At 43.9% G+C, this 25,283-nt stretch overlaps 1 protein-coding gene across 1 annotated transcript in view; it reads right to left on the bottom strand.

The window, feature by feature from the left end:
- LOC126469951 (SET and MYND domain-containing protein 4-like) overlaps positions 1-25,283 on the bottom strand; it is a 201,311-nt gene that overhangs the window by 66,530 nt on the left and 109,498 nt on the right. Inside the window, exons 5-6 of the mRNA XM_050097361.1 lie at positions 23,197-23,321; positions 4,278-4,447 (exon numbers count right to left, since the gene is read on the bottom strand). Of these exons, the coding sequence (XP_049953318.1) occupies positions 4,278-4,447; positions 23,197-23,321 (295 nt within the window). The remainder of the gene's footprint in view (positions 1-4,277; positions 4,448-23,196; positions 23,322-25,283) is intronic.

The following is a 25,283-nucleotide window of genomic DNA, read 5'->3' as shown; positions in this document are numbered from 1 at the left end:
GACCTTGCGATCAAATGTTTTCGGTTCCTATTGGAGTGGCACGTCCTTTCGTCTACTAATCGCACGGTTTTGCGGTGCGGTCGCAAAACACTGACACTAAACTTATTACAGTGAACAGAGACGTCAATGAATGAACGGACAGATCGTAACTTTGTGAAAATAAAGAAAGTAATATTTTCACCTGAGGGAGGACTCGAACCAAGGACCTCGCTTTCCGCAGTTGCTAACTCTAACCACGGGACCACGGCGCTCCTCAGTACATATTGTCCTTGATATTGCTTATCTCACAGATGGAGTACTCAGTTTGTATATTTTGCTTACTTTTTCGTAGTTTCACACAACTTCTTCCTGTTTTCTCGATTGATCTGTGTTTAGTTTTTCAAGGCCTATCCACTGTGTCAATTTATAACTAAATCTGAGGGGGGTGCGACTGGGAGGTTCCCTTGTGAGACCTTCATGTGCGATCAGACCATGGATAGTTTGACAATATCTGAGCTGCAGGGCAAAATTTATTGAATTAGGAGCACATATACAACTGAATTAAGAAAAATACAAGCAAATGTAATTCTAGCTGTAGAAATTCTCTTGTCTACAAGACTAAAATCCCATCGTTCTAGTTAGCCCACCTCTTTATTTATTTATTTTTTTTTTTTACCGAATATTGTTGTCAGGAGGGAAGGCTACGTAAATCAAGAAGCTACATTCTTTATTCAATATTCTTCTATTTAAAACGTCGCAGCAGTGCTCCCCATTTACATATGTTTGAATTTTGAAACATTGCCATCTTCAGGAGAGTAGTTTGCAAACCATTTTCCTCTTAAATGCGGTCTGCTTCGAACAATTACTGCTGTTTATGGTAATAATTATTACTGTTAATAATTATTGGTGATAATGAAAAAGCATCATCACCAACTAAAACGGCATCTTATAACATGCTGGGTGTTCCCGATTGTAATGCATGCAATGTGATATGTAATTTCTGTTCTGGCGATAGTGCTTCATGCATTACAATATCTTTATTCCTTGTCGTACAATTAACTCTATTTAGAAGAAACATTAACTGTTCTGGTGACATTCTAAGATAATTAAAAGAACTTCTTGGGTCTTCCATTACAGATTATTTCAGCAAGGATGCTGAGCAACCGAGCTGACGTATTTCCTTCATCCAGTCACGAATCGAAACACGTTTCTTATTTTTGTCTTATGCAGCGATTCCACGCAACAAGCTTTAACTCCATCACAACTCGTGCACCGTGCAGCTGCCAAAACTTTCATTTCAGACGCGACTCAGGAACCCACAAAACGACGAAACTGAAGTATATACTGGTTTCACCATGTCTACAGTCAAATATGAAACCATATGCGTGCACCTCATTCCACCCAACGAGTGGCGCAACCCAATGTCGTCGTATAAACTAGGCTTAACAATAAATTTAATATCCTAATTGGGGATCTAGTAGTAGACAAAGTGACAGAATTCTTCTGCATTGGAAGCAAAATACTGTATGACGGATGCGGCAAGCGCAACAGAAGAAGCAGACTAGTGCAAGCAAAGAGGGCTACTCTCGCTAAAAGAAATATACTAGGGTCATACACTTAATATAAAGCCGAAATTTCTAAGAATGTAAGTCTGGAGCACAGCAGTGTACTGAAGTGATTCATAGTTTTAGTATTGAAAATGAAGTAATTGTGTGACAGTACCAAGGTGAGTAACTCAATGAACTCACAGATATGGCCACTGTTGTGTTATTTATATATGCACATCCATCACAACCCATTTACTGTGCCTTGAAAGTATGCCAAAATATGTCCATAGTTGTAACATGTATTTATGTACATCTGGCCCTTGTCACTTACTTTTGTTCCAGTGTATGCCATAATATTTACGTAGTGTAACGCTTTATTTGTTTATCTTAATTTTAATCAATTCTCTTTCAATGTAAATAGTAAGTAAGGTAACATTAGCAATTTGCAAATTTCTACTGTCACATACATATGCATAATGAAATATCTCTGAGAGTGGAAGTCTTTGGCATTGTTATGGTTGTAATATCGCCATCTTTGTATATATACCTCCATGTGATGAAACGTCTTAGTGTGTGAGTGGTGCCTTACATTATGTGCATCTACGTACTCAAAAAAGTGCATTGTACAGTCTTCACTGCTGCAAGACGATGGGCAACCTCCACTGGAACATAATGACGCGGATTCTTCATCGTAAGTAACCGATACATCTTCCCTTTAATAATAATAACTTTTTACATCACTTAAAATCGTTGTGAGGCACAATTACAGTTAAAAAGGACGTTGTCTTACATCTTGTTTTGGCTGTAGGGCACCACCACCCCAAGGAAATTTCGTCAGGTGGGGAAACAAAAGGCGAAATATAATGTAAAACGTGAACTAACCGTCTGAAGATTAACCTGGCGGTTCGAAACCAGGAACGGAGCATTGTAAAAAGTGGCTGGTTGCTGTAATCCTCTGTGTGAGAGTCAACCTATATTAAACTACCCTTGTTGTTGTGTGTCTCCTAAACAATAATTCCAGAACTGTAGGTAGGTTGCTACACTGCACAACAGAATTAAACCTGTAATTATTTCCCATTGCGTTGTAAGAGTTTCAAATATGGTTCAAAGGTGTCTACAACCTTCCTCTGCAACGATGAAAAAGTGTGGCATCCTGTGATGTCACCCTCGGGCTTGGCAACACTTCTATCAGCAAGATGTCAACACATACAAAAAAAAAGGATAGAGCTCAAAGTTCAAGTGAGGTGTAATGTGGATTAATATAACCCCATTGGCACAGAGAAAACACGTGTCTGAATCCTGGCTGCCTGCTAGTAGGTATGCCAGAATGGAGGTGTGTTAAATGATTGCCTACCTGTAGGCGCCTAGGACTGTTGTCACAAGTTTTATCTGTACAGGTACATTTTAGAGTGCTCAACAAACGTGGGTGTGTGGCACTGAGGGTATCGCCGAAGTGGGTGGCCTTATAGGGACCCTTTGCCGTTTTATTCACGTAACTGTGAATGTAGTACCCTTCTGTGAACACGCTACATGAAGGCAGAAAACAGGAGGGCTGAAAAAGCATAAGCGCCCTTTGCTACTTTGGATAACGTTCAAATTTCGTCAACATTTTTGAACGGTTCATGCTGGTTCCACTCTGCACACCAGAGCAAAAATTGCGGTCGCACTGCACTTCAAAGAGATGCGAGCACATTCAGTGGGGGTACTGGCCCACGATGTGTTTTGGAGAAATTTTGAAGCATCCATGGGGGTAAACAGTGTCATAGATTTTTAAGAACATCGTCCTGTTGCTCATCGAACTGTGAATTGTCGTTTTAGACCACAAAATATATGGGAATCAACGCCTCACGGGAAGTGGTAGTTTCATTGACGCACTTTATGCCAGCCCCTGAGGCCTTTCCGAGTGTAGTGTGTCTGAAGCGTTTTCCTCGGTCACACATAAGAACACCGTGTGATTTTAACGTTGGGTCTCGCTTTTCTAACCTCCGTCGCGTAGGCGTCAAAAGAAGGAGTGAAATTGCGAAATACGGGGTGCGACGACCTTCCAATTGTGTGTCACGTCCACGGTAGCGTTGAGCACAATGGTGGTGAAATTTGGCGCCAATGAGACATCATTAACCCACCTTCCACCTCACATGAACTTCTGAATTTTGGCCTTTTTTCGCATGTTTCGGCACCTTGCTTCTGAACTGCCGACGTGCTCAAGGGTGGCGTCGTAGGGCGCCAGGCGCCTCAAAAATGGTTCAAATGGCTCTGAGCACTATGGGACTTAACATCTATGGTCATCAGTCCCCTAGAACTTAGAACTACTTAAACCTAACTAACCTAAGGACATTACACAACACCCAGCCATCACGAGGCAGAGAAAATCCCTGACCCCGCCGGGAATCGAACCCGGGAACCCGGGAGTGGGAAGCGAGAACGCTGCCGCACGACCACGAGCTGCGGGCCCCGGCGCCTCACTTTTGCACCATTGCAGAGGAACGTTGTAGGCACCTTTTACCCAAGTTTTAAACTTACAGATCGCAATGGGAAAGAACTACCGGATTTCGAAAAAGTGATCCTTTAATTATATAGCACGGTGTAGATTTAGAGCACTGGCCGATAGGATGCTGTTTCAGGCTCCACAATGACTGGTTACTGTTTTCTTTACCACATTAGGAGAGTTAGGATAATTTTTCCTTCTGGTAACAGCTACTGAACCAATGAAACGTGAAATGTGAGTCTAGTGCTGTGAAGATTTGCAAGTACCTATAGTCCGTGTCGCAGGCCCGGTCTTCGGCGAACACGGTCCGCAGCGCCAGCAGCGCCGCACAGCCGAGCAGCGGCGACTCTAGGAAGCTGCGCAGCCCCAGGACGCACTCGCGGCGGTGATAGGTGTCGAGCGCCTGGCGGCGGCACCACGCACTGCAGAACAGCGCCTGCATCACGCAACCACAGCTGCTTGTTAACCCTTGTCCCACTAACTTTGAGCGCCAGTTCGAGTGTCGGGATATATGTTACCCAGCTCTGCACGGATCTGCCATCTAGGGACGACTGTACTGAACCTAAGAAAAAAATTGGGACTGCACTGCAAAGGCAATGGTGACTACTTTTGTTGACTGGCGTGTATATATGGCCGCTGCAACGCCACTTATTTGTGTCATTCTTCAGTTTTCATCATTTCTCACTTTCCAGGGATCGGTTGGTAGGACATGTTTTGAGGCATCAAGGGATCACAAATTTAGCATTGGAGGGCAGCGTGGAGGGTAAAAATCGTAGAGGGAGACCAAGAGATCAATACACTAAGCAGATTCAGAAGGATGTAGGTTGCAGTAAGCACTGGGGGATGAAGAAGCTTGCACAGGATAGAGTAGCATGGAGAGCTGCATCAAACCAGTCTCAGGACTGAAGACCACAACAACAACAACACTTTCCAGCGATGTCTGAAGTAAGTAATTCATCTTATTATTAACTTAATAATCATTTTTTAGTACAAATACAGTGTGGAACGTACTTCTCAGCGACTGTACTATCTTATAATCGAAATAAAATTAGTGGGACACATGTGTCCCAGCAGACATTATTTGTAAAGATTAGCAAGACAATTGATTAATGGGTATTCATCCAGGAAAAAGAGGGGATCAATGCCCACTTTCATCTCAGCAAAGAGAGGAGTCTCTAGTGTGCCAGATGACGTCCGGCTCGTGAACGTAGGCAAACATGTACCGAAAGACAGTGGCACTAGGAAGCGATGCAGATTCTGCAGCACAAACTCTAAAGAGAAGAGAACAAAAGTAGTTTGCACTGCTTGTGGTGTACCACTCTGTGCCACACCATGTTTTTCCAAGTTTCATGGCATGTAAAGTTTTGTAAGTATTGATCATGTATAATGAAAACTGAAATGTAATGAATATTTTTTACACTGGCTCTACACAAATAAAAAGATTACACGCATGTATAATTTGTAGTTATTTTATTGTCTGCAAAATCCAGTTTATGGCTAAAAAAATAAAATTACAAAATCAGTCAGTCAGCAGAAAAGGTGTCTTGCGTTGGTTCATGGGACATGTGTGTCCCACTTCCTGTGGTGAAAAAATGGAGAACTTAAAAAATATTTTGGTGATGAAAATATAATAATGGGACTGAAAAGAAACTGTTATCACCTTAATACTTTAAAAATCTGTAAAAAATGAATTTTATCCATGAAAGGGTTAAAAGTAGAGCATTTTTTTTGGTATATTAAAGTACTAGAGACGCCGCTGGTAGCACCTATTGGCAAACACGAAGCAGTCAACAAGGCCTATACAAGCTGCATCCAAACTTCACTATTATAACAGCCGAGTTGATTGCCAGTTTGGAAGCTGTGCCGTTCATACAGCCGACCACAGCAGACATAATAGTAGAATGTCTGATGGTATGTCAGCCCTACAACTGACTAAAAACCATCATGATACACTGCTGGTCATTAAAATTGCTACACCACGAAGATGACGTGCTACAGACGCCAAATTTAACCGACAGGAAGAAGATGCTGCGACAATGCAAATGATTAACTTTTCAGAGCATTCACACAAGGTTGGCACCGTTGGCGACACCTACAACGTGCTGACATGAGGAAAGTTTCCAACCGATTTCTCATACAAAAACAGCAGTTGACCGGCGTTGCCTGGTGAAACGTTGTTGTGATGCCTCGTGTAAGGAGGAGAAATGCGTACCATCACGTTTCCGACTTTGATAACGGTCGGATTGTAGCCTGTCGGGATTGCGGTTTATCGTATCGCGACATTGCTGCTCGCGTTGGTCGAGATCCAATGACTGTTAGCAGAATATGGAATCGGAGGGTTCAGGAGGGTAATACGGAACGCCGTGCTGGATTCCAACGGCCTCGTATCACTAGCAGTCGAGATGACAGGCATCTTATCCGCATGGCTGTAACGGATCGTGCAGCCACGTCTCGATCCCTGAGTCAACAGATGGGGACGTTTGCAAGACAACAACCATCTGCACGAACAGTTCGACGACGTTTGCAGCAGCATGGACTATCAGCTCGGAGACATGGCTGCGGTTACCCTTGACGCTGCATCACAGACAGGTGCGCCTGCGATGGTGTACTCAACGACGAGCCTGGGTCCACGAATGGCAAAATGTCATTTTTTCGGATGAATCCAGGTTCTGTTTACAGCATCATGATGGTCGCATCCCTGTTTGGCGACATCGTGGTGAACGCACATTGGAAGCGTGTATTCGTCATCGCCATACTGGCGTATCACCCCTTGTGATGGTATGGGATGGCACTGGTTACTCATCTCGGTCACCTCTTGTTCGCATTGGCGGCAGTTTGAACAGTGGACGTTACAATTCAGATGTGTTACGACCTGTGGCTCTACCCTCCATTCGATCCCTGCGAAACCCTACATTTCAGCAGGATAATGCACGACCGCATGTTGCAGGTCCTGTACGGGCCTTTCTGGAAACAGAAAATGTTAGACTGCTGCCCTGGCCAGCACACTCTCCAGATCTCTCACCAATTGAAAACATCTGGTCAATGGTGCCGGAGCATCTGGCTCGTCACAATACGCCAGTCACTACTATTGATGAACTGTGGTATCGTGTTGAAGCTGCATGGGCAGCTGTACTTGTACTCGCCATCCAAGCTCTGTTTGACTCAATGCCCAAGCATATCAAGACCGGTATTACGGGCAGAGGTGGTTGTTCTGGGTACTGATATCTCAGGATCTATGCACCCAAATTGCGTGAAAATGTAACCACGTGTGGGTTCTAGTATAATATATTTGTCCAATGAATACCCGTTTATCATGTGCGTTTCTTCTTGGTGTAGCAATTTTAATGGCCAGTAGTGTAGTTGTACTAACCCCAAGTTGCAGCAATTATCGACATTATGTTTTGGGTGCAGCGGAACTATCGCAACATCGTGATGGTATGGATGAAAGGCCACTCTGGGATACCTGGGGATGAACAAGAAGATGTCCTAGAAAAGCAAGCATCTCTACGTTGAGCTATTAAATGTGATAAACTCCATCTCACAAATATGATACCCATTTCAGAAAGCGATTGAGGAATGGTCGAGGACATCTAAAATCAGTCACTATGCATTAATCCCTTCCACGATTCCAAGAGTACCATGGTATAATTAGACATAACCATCGAGGAGCTTCGCGACAGTTACAGCACGGCTGAAATTAATCACTGGAAGTTCAACAAACACCTCTGTCGGCTCAACTTATGTTCCCCTCTCTATGTACTTGCGGAGATGAAGAAGGCCCAATCCATATAGTCCTACAACGTCCTCAAAACACGTATCACATAGACGTCCTTGCAAGTAATCTTCGGGATGTTGGTCATCAGTTCCCAAACAGCTTCCAAACCTTGTTAGCATCTAACGATGTAGCAGCCTGCACAAAATCAGTTCTCTATCCGCAGCTTTTGAAACAGTTCTTGCAGGACATACAAAAGAACATTTTTGAGTTAATTTAGATACATACTCTTAATATGGATTGAACTGGGAATATCCCAAACGTGTACCATCGGCGATTTATTATTTCTCACTGTGTTACCACAGGGAGATTTTTATAGCGTGCAACCTCTGTGTTTCCTCTGTGCATTATCGTCTTATTTACTCGTTTCAGTATACTGTGGATGTAAAATTTGTTTTGTGTCGGAAGGTGTCCTTTGTGAAGCCTATGTAACTTCATACCAGGGTATGACAAACTAATGTATACTCTGAATTGTCAAAACAAACTGTAGTGTAACATTTCCAGCGTTAAGGTAGCTGTATGGGAGCATTACGAAAGCCAATAATTGAAAAAAAAAAACTAAAGTATTTTACTTGGCACGGTCCTGAGGTGTGGAATGCTACGGCCCGACTTATGAGGGCATGTTGAAAAGTAATGCCTCCGGATTTCTCGTGTGAGAACTCTTAAAGCTTTTTTAAATAAAACAGACGTCATAAAAGTCTGCACCTTTCTACATCTACATGTACATCTACACCTACATGGATACTATGCATATCACATTTAATTGCCTGGTACAGGATTCATCGAACCACCTTCGCAATAATTCTCTGTTATTCCAATCTCGTATACCGCGCGGAGAAAACGAACACCTACATACAGTGGCGGTCGAAATAATAGAGCCACCTCTATTGCCGAGATTAAGAACTAGGATATCTATTAGTTCGCGAAATCGCCACGAGTGCCGTGTTGTCAGTCCCTTGTAGACAACATCAGGGAAGACGTTGCTGCTATCTTTAGTCGTCCGAAAGGAAGCGTTTGAGCTAGACGTGTGAAAAGAGGCATAAAGGTAAGAATCTTATGGGTCAAAATAATAGAGCCGCTTTACACATGTGCCTTTAAATTGATTTTTATGCAGTTGTTTTGTATGTAAATTGACGTGTGGTTTTGTTTACATTCGTCTAGATGGGCAGAGCAAAGCATACCAGTGAAGATGAGCGTATAGTAATGTTCCGGATATTCAAAAGTGGGATGTCCATGAATAAAATAGCCAATGTCTTGCACGTTTCGCGAAAACGAGTCCAGAACGCCATGAGACGGTCAAAACAAACAAAGCCGCAGGTGGAGAACAGGGGGCGACCTCGTGTAACTACTCCTCGCGTAGACAGACTCATCACTAGGGAAGTGAAGAAAGACCCATTTTTGTCAACACCACGACTGAAAGCCATTTTGTTTAGCGACGAACATGATGTTCAACCATCAACCTCAACGATTCAAAGACGACTGAGATCTGCAAAATTGAATGGGCGCATTGCAAGAAAGAAGCCACATGTTTCACAAGCTAATGTTCGGAAAAGGTTAGCCTTTGCCCGGAGAAATGAACAAAAACCTAATACTTGGTGGAGGAACATCCTTTGGTCCGATGAATCCAAGTTTAATAGGTTTGCCTCAGACGGAAAAGTCTATGTGCGCCGCCCACCAAACCAGGAATTTAATCCCAAGTGCACTTTAAAAACTGTGAAATACGGTGGCGGAAGTGTTATGGTATGGGGATGTTTTTCGTGGTACGGCATTGGTCCAATACACCGTATCAACGGCATAATGAACGCAGAAATGTACAAAGACATCTTGGCAAATGTGATGCTGCCTTATGCTGAAGAGGAAATGCCGCTGAAATGGAAATTTCAGCACGATAACGATCCAAAGCATACTGCAAGGATCATAAGGCAGTTTGTTCAAGAGCACAATATCGAAGTATTAGAGTGGCCACCTCAGTCCCCTGACGCATCACCCATTGAGAACTTATGGGAGATCTTAGACAAGAGAATTGACCGCTCAAAAGCTACATCGTCAGAAAAACTGTGGGAAGAAATCCAGAGAGCCTGGTGTGCGATCAGTAGTGACGAATGCAGGCGTTTAGTAGACTCTATGGGTAAGAGGTGCAGGGCAATCCTCAAAAATAAGGGTTACCCCACGAAGTACTAATGCAGTCCTATGCAAAAACGACTGTTCCTGTACGTTTCATAAGACTGAGATCAAGTACAATATATTTGTTTCAATTGGCTCTATTTTTTTGACCCTGTGGTCTGGTATTCTTTTGAATATTATCGATTATTACTGATTATTTTGTGTTGTGTTATCGATATAACTGACTATAGTACAATGTGACTCGGTTGTAAAGGTTTCCATCATAGTTCAAACATGTCAAGTAATAAATGTGCACTTTATTCCAAACCTTTGCCAGGTGGCTCTATTATTTTGACCGCCACTGTATTTCCGTGCGAGCTCTGATTTCCATTGTGTTATATGATGATCGTTTCTTCTTATGTCAGCCAGTGTCAACAAATTATTTTCGCATTCGGTGGAGAAAGTTTGGGGTTGAAATTTCGTGAGAAGATGGCGCCGCAACGAAAAACGCCCTTGTTTTAATGATGTCCACTCCAAATCCTGTATCATTTCAGTGACACTCTCTCCCCTATTTCGCGATAATGCAAAATGTGGTGCCCTTCTTTGAATTTTTTCGATGGACTTCGCCAATCCTATCTGGTAAGGATTCCACACCGCGCAGCAATATTCTAAAAGAGGACGGACAAGCGTAGTGTAGGCAGTTTCATTAGTAGATCTGTTACATTTTCTGTATGTCCTGCCAATAAAACGAAGTCCTTGGTTAGCCTTCCCCACAACATTCTCTATGAGTTCCTTCCAATTTAAGTTGTTCGGAATTGTAATTCCTAAGTATTTAGTTGAATTTATGGCCTTTAGATTTGACTGATTTATCGTGTAACTGAAGTTTAATGGATTAATTTTAGCACTCATGTGGATGACATCACACTCTTCGTTATCTATGGTCAATTGCCAATTTTTGCACCATACAGATATATTTTCTAAATTGTTTTGTAATTTGTTTTGAACTTCTGGTGAATTTACTAGGCGATAAAGGGCAGCATCATCTGTAAACAACCTAAGATGGCTACTCAGATTGCTCCTAAATCCTTTTTATAGATAAGGAACAGCAAAGGACCTATATCACTACCTTGGGAAACGCCAGAAATCACATCTGTTTTACTCGATGACTTTCCGTCAATTACTGCGAACTGTGACCTCTCTGACAGGGAATCACGAATCCAGTCACATAACTGAGACGATAGTTCATAAGAACGCAATTTCGCTACAAACCGCTTCTGTGTACAGTGTCAAAAGCCTTCTGGAAATCTAGAAATACGGAATAAATTTGAAATCTCTTGTCAACAGCACTCAACACTTCATGTGAGTAAAGATCTAGTTGTGTTGCACAAAAACGAGGTTTTCTAAATCCGTGTTGACTGTGTGTCCGGTGCGGCCGAGCGGTTCTAGGCGCTTCAGTCTGGAACCGCGCGACCGCTACGGTGGCAGGTTCGAATTCTGCCTCGGGCGTGGAGGTGTGTGATGTCCTTAGGTTAGTTAGGTTTAAATAGTTCTAAGTTCTAGGGGACTGATGACCTCAGATGTGAAGTCCCACAGTGCTTAGAGTCATTTGAACCATTTGACTGTGTGTCAATAGACCGTTCTCTTCGATATAATTCATAATGTTTGAACACATTATATGTTCCAAAATCCTGGTGCATATCGACGTTAATGAGATGGCCCTGTAATTTAGTGAATTGCCCTTACTACCTTTCTTGAATATTGTGTGACCTGTGCAACTTCTCAGTCTTTGGGTACGGACCTTTCGTCGAGCGAACGGTTGTGTATGATTGTTAAGTATGGAGCTATTGTATCAGCATACTCTGAAAGAGACCTAACTGGTATACAGTCTGGATCGAAGACTTGCTTTTGTTAAGTGATTTAAGTTGCTTCACTACTCCGAGGATATCTATTTCTACGTTACATATGTTTGCAGATGCTCTTGATTCGAATTCTGGAATATTTAATTCGTCTTCTTTGGTGAAGGAATGTCGTAAGGCTGTGTTTAGTAACTGTGCAAAAAAGAGCAGCTCGTTTTGTATTATCACGTAATAGGGGAGAGAGTGTGGCAGATATGATACGCTTGTTGGGATGGAAGTCATTAAAGCAAAGACGTTTTTCGTCGCGTCGAGATCTATTTACGAAATTTCAGTCACCAAATTTCTCTTCCGGATGCGAAAATATTTTGTTGAGCCCAGCCTACATAGGTAGGAATGATCATCAAAATAAAATAAGAGAAATCAGAGCTCGAACAGAAAGGTTTAGGTGTTCGTTTTTCCCGCGCGCTGTTCGGGAGTGGAATGGTAGAGAGATAGTATGATTGTGGTTCGATGAACCCTCTGCCAAGCACTTAAATGTGAATTGCAGAGTAGTCATGTAGATGTAGATGTAGATGTAGATGCCTTGGCAGCACTGTTGTCGATAGTATTCCCATTGCTATCGTGCAGAGAAGGCTTTGATTTTGTCTTGCTGCTAACATACTTCACATACGACCAGAATCTCTCTGGGTTTTCTGGATTTTCTTTATTCTTCATGTTTACATATTTATTTTTCCACACAGTCACCCTGGTGACGATACACATTCCTCCCAACAAGAGACCAGCTACTTTATGCCATCACTGAAGAATGTTAGACTTTGCTGACTGAGCCACAACCTCACCTATGCTCGCACCGCTTCTTCACTAACAAAGTGAAGTCCTTGATGATGTTGCTTAAGTTTTGGAAGTGAAAAGCGGGTGGGGCCAACTCAGGACTGTATGGAGGATAATCGAAGACAGTGAACCCAAGGCGTCGGATTGTTGCAGATGTCGCAACGCCCGCGTGTGGTCTGGCATTGCCATGCTGAAGAAAGTGTGCTCTGTGTGTGGACGATCTCTTCGAATTCGAAACTCGACATGAGCAAGCTGTTTCTCACGCACCGATATAGTTACGCTACACACCGCCATATTACACTCAAATTCGGAGCCAGCCGCGCGGAGTGGGCATGCGGTTTGAGGCTCCATGTCACAGACTGCGCGGCCCCTCCCGCCGGAGGTTCGAGTCCTCCCTCGCGCATGTGTGTGTGTGTGTTGTTCTTACTATAAGTTAGTTTAAGTAGTGTGTAAGTCTAGGGACCAATGACATCAGCAGTTTGGTCCCTTTAAAAAAATAAATAAATAAAATCGGAGCCCTCTAGCAGCAGAGAGCTGCAAATATGTAGATATGAAGAATAGAGATGTAGAACGTTAATAACGTTTATCTTATTTAAAAAATTTAAGAGTTTTCACATAAAAGTTCGGAGGCATTACTTTTCAGCACGCTCTTATATTGGCCGTTGTTTGGGGGACCTACAATGTCGTGTCACGTTATGATGATCTCCTAAATGTGATGCCCATATCGTAGTTTCTAGCCGGTTGCCACTGATCGTTTCCGGACCGCGCCTGTGAGCTGCTCCAGTGGCTATTGTCTACAAAAGGAGAGAATTCTGGGGGGCACTTTCTTCAGCCTGCAGTTGACGGGCCGTCTTTCCCTAATCCTCCTAAATGGGTTGTGGTCTTGGCATACGAGTGTGGATCAAGATCTGGTGATTCTCCCCACGACGGTCAGTGTTATGCAACACTCGCAGAGAAACTTCTGAAAGTACCTCATGCTAAGCAACATCTTACAGAAGCTCTGTTAACAGGATTAAGAAGTGGTTCGCTTCGTGAGCTTTCCGACTGCGGTGTTTCCGACCCTTTTAGGGTCCCGCAGGTATCGTGGGACTTCCGAACAAGGAGTTTGGTACTGTAGGTTTTCCGACCAGAGCCTCGCTCCGGAGCAGATGTACTGTTACTATCACTCAGACAAGCCCTCGCCAACAGCCTTCGTTTCCGTAAAGTTTCGTGCGCCTAAGCTGTGGGTAATGGAAATTATAACAAGAACGAAAGGGAAGCCCCTTCTTCTCATGGACGGTCATCGCTTCCGGATGCATAGAAAATGTGATGCGTAAACGAACTGGTTGGGCGTGAATTCCGAACGGAATAGCTGCTGATGGCGTTTAAAAATTGCGAATGGGAGAATCATGGCTGAACATTCTTACCCACCTGATGAAGCAAATATGCAGATTAAGGCACGAATGCATAACTACGGTAGAAGAGTCCGCAATATACAGTGCCTGTTTCCCACATTTTTAAAGAAGAATTTTAACTTTTGAAAGATGAAAATTAATGGTTTAGATTTAGCCGCAAATATCCCAGATGATGAGAAGTCATAGACCTCACTGTGTAAACCAAGGAGGGTTCAATGGTTCAAAATGGTTCAAATGGCTCTGAGTACTATGGGACTCAACATCTGGGGTCGTCAATCCCCTAGACTTAGAACTAATTAAACCTATCTAACCTAAGGACATCACACACATTCATGCCCAAGGCAGGATTCGAACCTGGCGACCGTAGCAGGAGCGCGGTTCCGGATTGAAGCACCTAGAGCAGCTCGGCTAAAATGGTCGGCAAATCAAGGAGGGAAGCTACTGGGACGACCCAGATTCCTAGCACTAGTTCGGAGATTCAACGGAGCAATGACGTTTTGAAATTAATTGCAGGTTATAGTTTCCTGAAAATAGATGATAAGTCTGTTACCGACAAAAGCATCCTGATATTTTGTTGGGAAGAAGCAGAGAAAATCAAGTCAAAATACACATGGAAGACTTTTTTTCTGTACTGAAAAATGAGATGCCTGCATGGTCACCGAAAACTGCAGTGCTAGACTTTGAAATGGCTACAGTTAAAGCTATGACAGTCATGTTCCACGGAACATCACTTTCCGATTGCAATTTCCATTTCAACCGAGGTCTGTGGAAGAAAATACAGTAATTGAGACTACCGCAGGAGTACAGAGACAGAGAAGAAGTTCGACTTTTTGCCTCATGTGTGGTGCAGTGGCACATATTTCACCAAACAGTGTTGATGCAGAGTGGGTTGTAATAATGGAGGAAATGTTTAGTGGGGCGAAGGTCATGAAATTCGCAGACTATACAGCTCAATCAGTGGGCAAGAAATCCTAGTATGACAATTGAAATGTGGAACGTTTTTAATCAGCGGCACAGGATCACTGATACATCGAAGGTTGGCAAAGGAAACTAAACTCCTCAATAAATCAAAAACATCTGAACGAATACTTTCTGATAAATAAGCTGGAGGAGGAAACAGTAAATGCTAAATTTTAAATTAAGAAGGTTCCATTGGCCTGCCTCTTCCAAAAAGAAGAAAAAATAAAAGATCTTGACAAAATGTTAAAAAACGTTATCTACAGTGTACCACTAAATTGCTATCCCAGAATCGAAACCGGTTGAAGGTTGCCCATCTAACGGCTTCCAGGGGCAACAAAAATTTGATTTTCCATATTTCCCGTAATTGATGACCAAATTTAAAAATTCAAAAGGTTGTCATAATCTACTCAATACGAGGTATAATCGTATGTTAAAAGTTCAACACAGTAACACAAGTGTGTGAAGTCTTATGGGACTTAACTGCTAAGGTCATCAGTCCCTAAGCTTACACACTACTTAAGCTAAATTATCCTAAGGACAAACACACACACTTATGCCCGAGGGAGGACTCGAACCTCCGCCTGGATCAGCCGCTTAGTCCATGACTGCAGCGCCTTAGTAACACAAGTACTACAGTTAGAAACTGTGTGTTTGTCTAGTGGTAGCGTAACTGACGGTGCGCAAATACCGGGACTACATTCACCCAGCATTTGAGAATGAGAACACTTAGAGATTTCCAACAAATTTTACACATAATTTCGAACCTTTAGGAAACTTCTTCTCGCTGTCACACCCCACAAAATGTTAAAAGGAAGAAAGTTTATCGCTTATTATATTTTCGTTATTTATGCAGTCAGTCTTCACTAACAGGCATGACGTTTTAATTTATTACACCTTTACTAACGATTCTATTCGCAACACAGTTTCCAGGCAGTATCCGCAAATACTACTGAGTGTACCTGCAAAATTTTATCATTGTACGACACATAGTTCAGGAGCTATGGCGTCATAAACATTGAGGTACGTGAAAAACTAGTATTTGCTTGAAATGGAGCGCAAATTACCCAGACTATATTCATCCAGTATTTCATATTAAGAGCACTTAGCAACTTCCAACAAACTTGAATCTTAGTTTCAAACCTTTACACCAGTGTAGTGAAGCTGTCCAAGAAATTCGAGGATGGTTGTTTGTGCTGAAAGAACACTTGGCACTGGTATCACCTATCTTGGTATGCTGCAACTGTAGCTTACGCCACAGCTTCAAACTGAAAGCAGGTTTTCAAAAATGGCCAAATGTGTGTGAAATCTTATGGAACTAAACTGCTAAGGTCATCAGTTCCTAAGCTTACACTCTACTTAACCTAAATTATCCTAAGGACAAACATACACACCCATGCTCGAGGAAGGACTCGAACCTTCGCCGGGACCAGCCGCACAGTCCATGACTGCAGCGCCTTAGACCGACAGGTTTTCATCCTGCATCAATATGGCGCCCCTCCACATTTCCATAATTGTGTACGTGATTAACTGGCCCCACGCGCGTTAGCACGCCGCGTCTGTGATTCGGTGAGAGCGCCGGCCCCGGATCAAATTCACCCGGAGGATTAACGACGAGGGTTCATGTGCTGTTCAGCTTGGATGAAGTTTTTTAATTGGTTTGGTTTCCCACACCTAACTAGGAGAATACCGGACTGGTACCTACGTTCCGCGTCAGTTGCGCGATTCGCAAACGTTTCGGAGTCTCACACTTTCACATGGGATCACACCAGACGCAGACAGATGGGGGGCACAAATTCCATTTCAGGGTAGACGGAGTGGCGGCCACCCGCTACCACTAATATTGCCAAAACCAGATTAACAAAGCGACCCTGAGAAGACACGGGAGAAGGCCAGGAAAAAACAGGAAGTGTAAGAAACTACCTGAATGAGACGTTGCAACGTAGCTGGATAAGTCGTGTTGCGTCGTTGACCTGGCACCACTTGAGTAGCAGCCGTGGTCTCTGGACTTAACACATTGCGAATTTTCTTGTAGGGTTACACCAAGGATAGCATATACAGGATGGTCCACTGATCGTGACCGGGCCAAATATCTCACGAAATAAGCGTCAAACGAAAAAAATACAAAGAACGAAACTTGTCTAGCTTGAAGGGGGAAACCAGATGGCGCTATGGTTGGCCCGCTAGATGGCGCTGCTATAGGTCAAACGGATATCAACTGCGTTTTTTTAAAATAGGAATCCCCATTTTTATTACATATTCGTGTAGTACGTAAAGAAATATGAATGTTTTAGTTGGACCACTTTTTTCGCTTTGTGATAGATGGCGCTGTAATAGTCACAAACGTATAAGTATCACGTAACATTCCGCCAGTGCGGACGGTATTTGCTTCGTGATACATTACTCATGTTAAAATTGACCGTTTACCAATTGCGGAAAAGGTCAATATCGTGTTGATGTATGGCTATAGTGATCAAAATGCCCAACGGGCGTGAGCTATGTATGCTGCTCGGCACCCTGGACGGCATCATCCAAGTGTCCGGACCGTTCGCCAGATAGTTACGTTATTTAAGGAAACAGGAAGTGTTCAGCCACATGTGAAACGTCGACCACGACCTGCAACAAATGATGATGCCCAAGTAGGTGTTTTAGCTGCTGTCGCGGCTAATCCGCACATCAATAGCAGACAAATTGCGCGAGAATCGGGAATCTCAAAGACGTCGGTGTTGAGAATGCTACATCAACATCGATTGCACCTGTACCATATTTCTATGCACCAGGAATTGCATGGCAACGACTTTGAACGTCGTGTACATTTCTGCCATTGGGCACAAGAGAAATTACAGATGATAACAGATTTTTTGCACGCGTTCTATTTAGCGACGAAGCATTCACCAACAGCGGTAACGTAAACCGGCATAATATGCACTATTGGGCAACGGAAAATCCACGATGGCTGTGACACGTGGAACATCAGCCGACTTTAGAGGGTTAATGTATGGTGTCGCATTATGGGAGGAAGGATAATTGGCCCCCATTTTATCGATGGCAGTCTAAATGGTGCAATGTATGCTGATTTCCTACGTAATGTTCTACCGATGTTACTACAAGATGTTTCACTGCATGACAGAATGGCGATGTACTTCCAACATGATGGATGTCCGACACATAGCTCACTTGCGGTTGAAGCGGTATTGAGTAGCATATTTCATGACAGGTGGATTTGTCGTCGAAGCACCATACCATGGCCCGCACGTTCACCGGATCTGACGTCCCCGGATGTCTTTCTGTGGGGAAAGTTGAAGGATATTTGCTATCATGATCCACCGACAACGCCTGACAACATGCGTCAGCACATTGTCAATGCATGTGCGAACATTACGGAAGGCAAACTACTCGCTGTTGAGAGGAATGTCGTTACACGTATTGCCAAATGCATTGAGGTTGACGGACATCATTTTGAGCATTTATTGCATTAATGTGGTATTTACAGGTAATCACGCTGTAACAGCATGCGTTCTCGGAAATGATAAGTTCAAAAAGATACATGTATCACATTGGAACAACCGAAATAAAATGTTCAAATATACCTATATTCTGTATTTTAATTTAAAAAACCTACCTGTTACCAACTGTTCGTCTAAAATTGTGAGCCATGTGTTTGTGACTATTACAGCGCCATCTATCACAAAGCGGAAAAAGTGGTCCAACTAAAACATTCATCTTTCTTTACGTACTACACGAATATGTAATAAAGAATGGGGGTTCCTATTTTAAAAAACGCAGTTAATATCTGTTTGACCTACGGCAGCGCCATCTAGCGGGACAACCATAGCGCCATCTGGTTTTCCCCTTCAAGCTAGGCAACTTTCGTTCTTTGTAGTTTTTTCGTTTGACGCTTATTTCGTGAGATATTTGGCCCTGTCACGGTCAATGGACTACCCTGTATACACAAGGGCTCTTCGGAAAGTAAGGTCCGATCGGGCGCGAAATGGAAACCACAGTGAAAATCTGATAAAGCTTTGTACAGATATGTTGGTCAGTGTCTCTAGTATGCCCATCGATCGCGTCACTTCGCTCTTTTCAGTTCTGAGCGCACAGTGAGCACATAAAGATGCTGAGCTAAACAGTGTCTCCCGCGAAGTATGAGGGCCAAGTGAGAGATTTCGCCTGATGTCATGCTGCCCACATAACGGAACTGTCATGCGGTTTCTTCTTCATGATAATTCTCGGCAGCACTCTGCAGGAGCAATGAAGACGCTCCTGCAGCGTTTTCGATGGGAAGTGTTTGATCACCCACAATACACCCCATAATTGGATACACCTGAGTTTCTTCTCTGCTCACATGAACCGCTGGCTCTGAAGACAACTTTTGGCACAGTCAACGAGCTGTAGACAAGCATAGAGAATTGGCGGAAAGCACAAGCGGGTGCCTTCTATGACGAGGGTACTGGCAAGGTGGTACAACGCTAGGGCAAATGTGTAAGTTGGAGCGGCGACTATTTAGAGAAGTAGCTCGAAGGTGTACGTAACTGTAGCAAATAAAACATTTTTTATTCTCACAGTGGTTTTCATTTCGCGACCTATCGGACCTTACTTCCAGATGAGTTCTCTTTTTTTTCCACCGGGTACAAACTCCAGGGATCGATCGCTGAGATGATAAGCAACAAAAAAGGTCTATTGAACTCATGTACAGAAATACATGGTTTTCAGCTAGGGACCATTTATTTCATCACGCATTGTTACAGTGACTGCAGTATAATATGCGCTGTACCATGCAGCCACAGTCACAGTATGTGCTGAAAATGGTTTCCATATGATTCTACGTATGCGTGTCCGCGCTGTAGCATGTTCTATCTCACACATTCACATCGTTCAGGCTGCATCTGAACAGTGTCAAAGGCAGCATGGTTCAAATGCCTCTGAACAGTATGGGACTTAACATCTGTGGTCATCAGTCCCCTAGAACTTAGAACTACTTAAACCGAACTAACCTAAGGACATCACACACATCCATGCCCGAGGCAGGATTCAAACCTGCGAAAAGGCAGCATGAATATGGTGCTCCAGTGTCTCCACATCTGGAAGGGTCTCTGCGTACACGATACTTTTGAGATGGCCCCATAACCAGAAATCGCACTGGTTGAGATCCGGTGAACTAGCAGGCCGTGCAACTGGATCCATCGGCTAGGGAAGGCACGATTGAGATGCGTCCAGACGTTAACAGCGAAGTGGACTGGATCAGCCACATAAACCTTCATATCACCAATGGCACTTCTTTCAGCAGGAAGCAAAGTCATCTGCAAGAAACACAAATTGTTCCGGCCTGTTAGGCGAGGTGGAAGGAAGACTAGTCCCAAAATACCTTCGCCAATTATTCCGGTCCACACATTCCGGCTGCACCGATGCTGATGAATCGCTGTCACCATACTGTGGGGATTCTGCATACTATCCCACAGGATGACTGTTGTGAAAGATGAAGATACCACACTGTGTAAAGGTGGCTTCATCTGTGGATAGGATGGATGACACAAATCGTGGTTGCCTGGTGAAGAAACCAGTGACAAAATTGCTCCCGATGTGGAAAGCCTGTCGCTAGTAAGCCCTGCACACGCTGTAATCGATAAGGGAGTAACAATTATCGTGGAGAATATTCTACACGGTCGTCTGGCTTTCCCTGTACTATCGGGTCAACTACCTGGTACTGACACGGTAGTCGCCTTCCACAGTGTTATCACATTTTCACCGCGCGGGGTAGCCGCGATGTCTCAGGCGCTTTGCCACGGCTCGCTCTCTAAGGCGCCTTGCCACGTTACGCGCGGCCTCCCCCGTCGGAGGTTCGAGTCCTCCCTCGGGCATGGGTATGTGTGTTTGTCCTTAGGATAATTTAGGTTAAGTAGTGTGTAAGCTTAGGGACTGATGACCTTAGCAGTTAAGTCCCATAAGATTTGACACACATTTTTGAATGTCCTTAATGATTTCCTGCTTCCTGAAATGACCCTGTCTCAGACAAACGGGTCCGCAGCTCGTGGTCGTGCGGTAGCGTTCTCACTTCCCGCGCCCGGGTTCCCGGATTCGATTCCCGGCGGGGTCAGGGATTTTCTCTGCCTCGTGATGACTGGGTGTTGTGTGATGTCCTTAGGTTTGTTAGGTTTAAGTAGTTCTACGTTCTAGGGGACTGATGACCATAGATGTTAAGTCCCATAGTGCTCAGAGCCATTTGAACCATTTTCAGACAAACGGCGAAGCACTGTTGCAATCATCGAACGCTGTCATTGTTGTCGGCAGGGATAGGTCTCCTGGTACAACCCTGCTGCCCACCACCCGTTGCCATTTGCCTTTCCGTAAGTAAACACCATGTCGGCAAGCTCTCGATTCGAATAAGGAACCATTGTGTACTACGCTGTGTCACACCTACAAGGTGAGTCAGCAAGAGAAGTGAATCGGACAGAACATTACCAATTATTATGGTAGGAGAGGGCGCTACGGCATGATGTATGAGGAACAGTACCACCCCTCTAGGAGGAAACCACGCATACTGTAAATAAGGCTCCATGGTACAGCTCGTGTTAGACCGCAGTATATACAGGGTGGTCCATTGATCGTGACCGGGCCAAATATCTCACGAAATAAGTGACAAACGAAAAAGCTACAAAGAACGAAACTTGTCTAGCTTGAAGGGGGAAATCAGATGGCGCTATGGTTGGCCTGCTAGATGGCGCTGCCATGGGTCAAACGGATATCAATTGTGTTTTTTTTTTAAATAGGAACCCCCATTCTTTATTACATATTCGTGTAGTACGTAAAGAAATATGAATGTTTTAGTTGAGATATTTGGCCCGGTCACGATCAATGGACCACCCTGTATAGTATCTAAGTTATCTTGTATCTTCTACAGTCACTCAACAACGACACCTTCCCGCACACCACAGCACCATCAGTAAACAACCATAAGGGGGAAGGTGCGGGAAGGTGGTGTTGTTGAGTGACTGCAGGAGGATACAAGATGACTTAGACATTCTTTCCAGTTGGTGTGATGAATTACAGCTAGCTCTAAATGTAGAAAGATGTAAGTTAATGCGGATGAATAGGAAAAACAAACCTGTAATGTTCGGATGCAGCATTACTAGTGTCCTGCTTGATATAGTCACGTCGTTTAAATATCTGGGCATAACGTTGCAAAGCGATTTGAAATGAAACCAGCATGTGAAGATTATGGCAGGAAAGGTGAATGGTCGACTTTGTTTCATTGGGAGAATTTTGGAAAAGTGTGATTCATCTATAAAGGAGACGGCATATAAGGCACTAGTCCGACCTGTTCTTTAATACTGCTCGAGTGTTCGGGATCCGCACCAGGTCGGATTAAAGGAAGATATCGAAGCAGCTCAGAGGCGGGCTGCTAGATTTGTTACCGGTAGGTTCGAACAACAAGCATCACGGAGATGCTTAGAGAACTCAAAGGGGAATCCCTCGTTGGGAGGTGACGTTCATTTCGAGGAACACTATTGAGAAAATTTAGTGAACGTGTATTTGAAGTTGACCACAGAACGATTCTATTGTCGTCAACATATATTTCGCTCAAGGACCACGAAGATAAGATATGAGAAATTAGGGGTCATACGGAGCCATATAGATAGTCGTTTTTCCCTCGCTCTGTTTGAGAGTGGAAACAATGGAAATGATCGTATGGCGTCAGTGGCATGGAGTTCCCACGCGGTAAATTCGGCCGCCAAGTGCAAGTCTTATTGAGTGCGACGCCACATTGGGTGACTTGCGCGTCGACAATGGGGATGAAATGAGGAGGGGGACAGCACAACACACAGTCCCTGAGGGGAGAAAATCTCCCACCCCAGCCGGGAATCGTATCTGGGTCCCCGTGCGTGGCATTCTAACGCGCTGTCCGTTCAACTAATGGGGCGGACTTGCGAGTGGAACAAGAACGGAAATGACTAGTAGCAATACAGTGTACCCTCCGCCACGCACCACACGGTGGCTTGCGGAGTATGTAGATGTAGCTGTCGAACCACAGAACCTTCAAAACTTATTGCAGCAGCTGTTCTTACCGTCACTCTTGATATGCTGGATCGGGTATGGGCAGATCTGGACTACCAATCAGATGTGTGCCCTGTGACGGATAGTCGACACATAGAACATTAAAAAATAAAAAAATTCTGCCATTTCTTGGCCATTTGTCTGTGTCTATTTTTGAAATGTTTCGTAGAATTTATGATTACTTCATTTTGGCGTTCTGTTGTAGTGAAAGGACGCTCACCTGTTGGCATGTGGGGCAGGGCAGCACGCGGGCTCGCAGAGGCGTTGCGCAGTGTGTGCAGTGGTCGGCCAGCGCCTCGGCCGTCAGGGACCACGCGAACGCCTCCTCCACCAGCAGCACACTGCCTGCCAAACAACAGCCGCACATTCAGAAACAATACTTCTGTCTGGTTGCTATGTTAAATTACAAATCTTGTACGTGTGCTGCAGCCACGATTCTCACAATGCCAACTTTCGACAAGACAGCAATCGACCGTACGTTATCTACTTCATGTTTTAATCCTACACTGAAAAGCCAAAGAAACTGGTAAACCCGCCTAATATTGTGTAGGGCCCCCGTGAGCACGCAGAATTGCCACAACACAAAGTGGCATGGGCTCGACTAGTGTCCAAAGTAGTGCTGGAGGGAACTGACACGATGGATCCTGCAGGGCTGTCCATAAACGAATAAGAGTACATGGGGGTGGAGAGCTCTTCTGAACAGCATGTTGCAAGGCATCCCAGATATGCTCAATAATGTTCATTTCTGAGGAATTTTGTGGCCAGCGGAAGTGTTGAAACTCAGAAGACTGTCCCTGGAGCCATCATGTAGCAAGTCTGGACGTGTGGGGTGTCGCATTGTCCTGCTGTCCAAGTCCGTCGGAATGCACAGTGGACATGAATGGATGCAGGTGATTAGACAGGATGCTTACGTACGTGTCACCTGTGAGAGTCATACCTAGACGTATGAGGGGTCTCATATTGCTCCAACTGCACACAACCCACGCCATTACAGAGCCTCCAGCAGCTTGAACAGTCCCCTGCTGACATGCAGGGTCCATGGATTCACGAAGTTGTCTCCATACCCGACACATCCATCCGCTCGATACAATTTGAAACTAGACTCGTCCGACCAGGCAACTTGTTTCCAGTCATTAAGAGTCCAATGTCGGTGTTGACATAAAGCTTTGTGTCTTGTAGTCGTCAAGGGTACACGAGTGGACCTTCGGTTCCATATTGATGATGTTTCGTTGAATGGTTTGCACTCTGACAGTTGTTGATGGCCCAGCATTGAAATCTGTAGCAATTTGCGGAAGGGTTGCACATCTGTCACGTTGTACGATTCTCTTCAGATGTCGTTGGTCCTGATCTTGCAGGATCTTTTTCAGCCTCTACGATGTCGGAGATTTGATGTTTTACCGGATTATTGATATTCACGGTACAATCGTGAAATGGTCGTACGGGAAAATTCCAAGTTCATCCCATTGTAGGGAAGCAGCCTACTCACGCTGTAGTAAATTCACATCAGTCTTTCCATTGTGTGCCAGCCAGTCTGCTGTAACTAGCTCTGACGTCATAAATGTTGCGCAATACTTTAAAAATCAAGCAAATAACCTAAAACATTTCTAGGATGTCAGGAGTAATATTAAAACAACATGTGTTGAATATCAGTTCGATAACTTTAGCCATTTTCGAAATTTTGACGTTTTTCTGTAAAAATCATTGGCGCAACAGAAAAGAGCTAGAAAATTAAAAATTTATAATTAGATTCATCTTTCATAATAATTTAATAAAAACAGTACTTTGGGTTTCACAAATTAAAATTTTAGTGGAAATCCATGATTTTCGGGTTTTTGTCTTAAAACTTAAGGAAGCAAGATAGATTAAGTAGGCTAATAAATAAGGCTAGGATGTTTATATTTAAGAATGGAGATCCGCTATCACCATAAGGATGTGAGAAGTTTCATTTGAATACCTATAAAACTATAGCGATAGCGTATCTCCAAAGGGCCAGTTCAGAGCTCGTCTACTGTGTGCAGTGTAATTAAATTAATTCTCTCGCCCAAAGTATTTAACTTAGCCACGTCAAAATTTTATTACCTGCGTGCTGAATGCACATTTAAATTAAGAGCTTCATCGGCCATCAGCAAGAGAAGCTATGATTTATTCAATGACTTAAAGTGGTGCATTACTAGCCCAGCGGCTAGTCGGGAGAGCCGATTTGATCAGGCGTTCCCTTAGCCGTCCTCCGCACCGCGGCATTATATATAAGAACGCTGCGCGAGGAAGCAAGGCCCCACTTCTCTCCAGACGCTGAATAGCACGCCA

Source organism: Schistocerca serialis, chromosome 3 (genome assembly GCF_023864345.2).
Source record: "Schistocerca serialis cubense isolate TAMUIC-IGC-003099 chromosome 3, iqSchSeri2.2, whole genome shotgun sequence".
In the NCBI taxonomy this organism is placed as follows: Eukaryota; Metazoa; Arthropoda; class Insecta; order Orthoptera; family Acrididae; genus Schistocerca; species Schistocerca serialis.
This window is presented reverse-complemented; position numbering and strand designations above follow the sequence as displayed.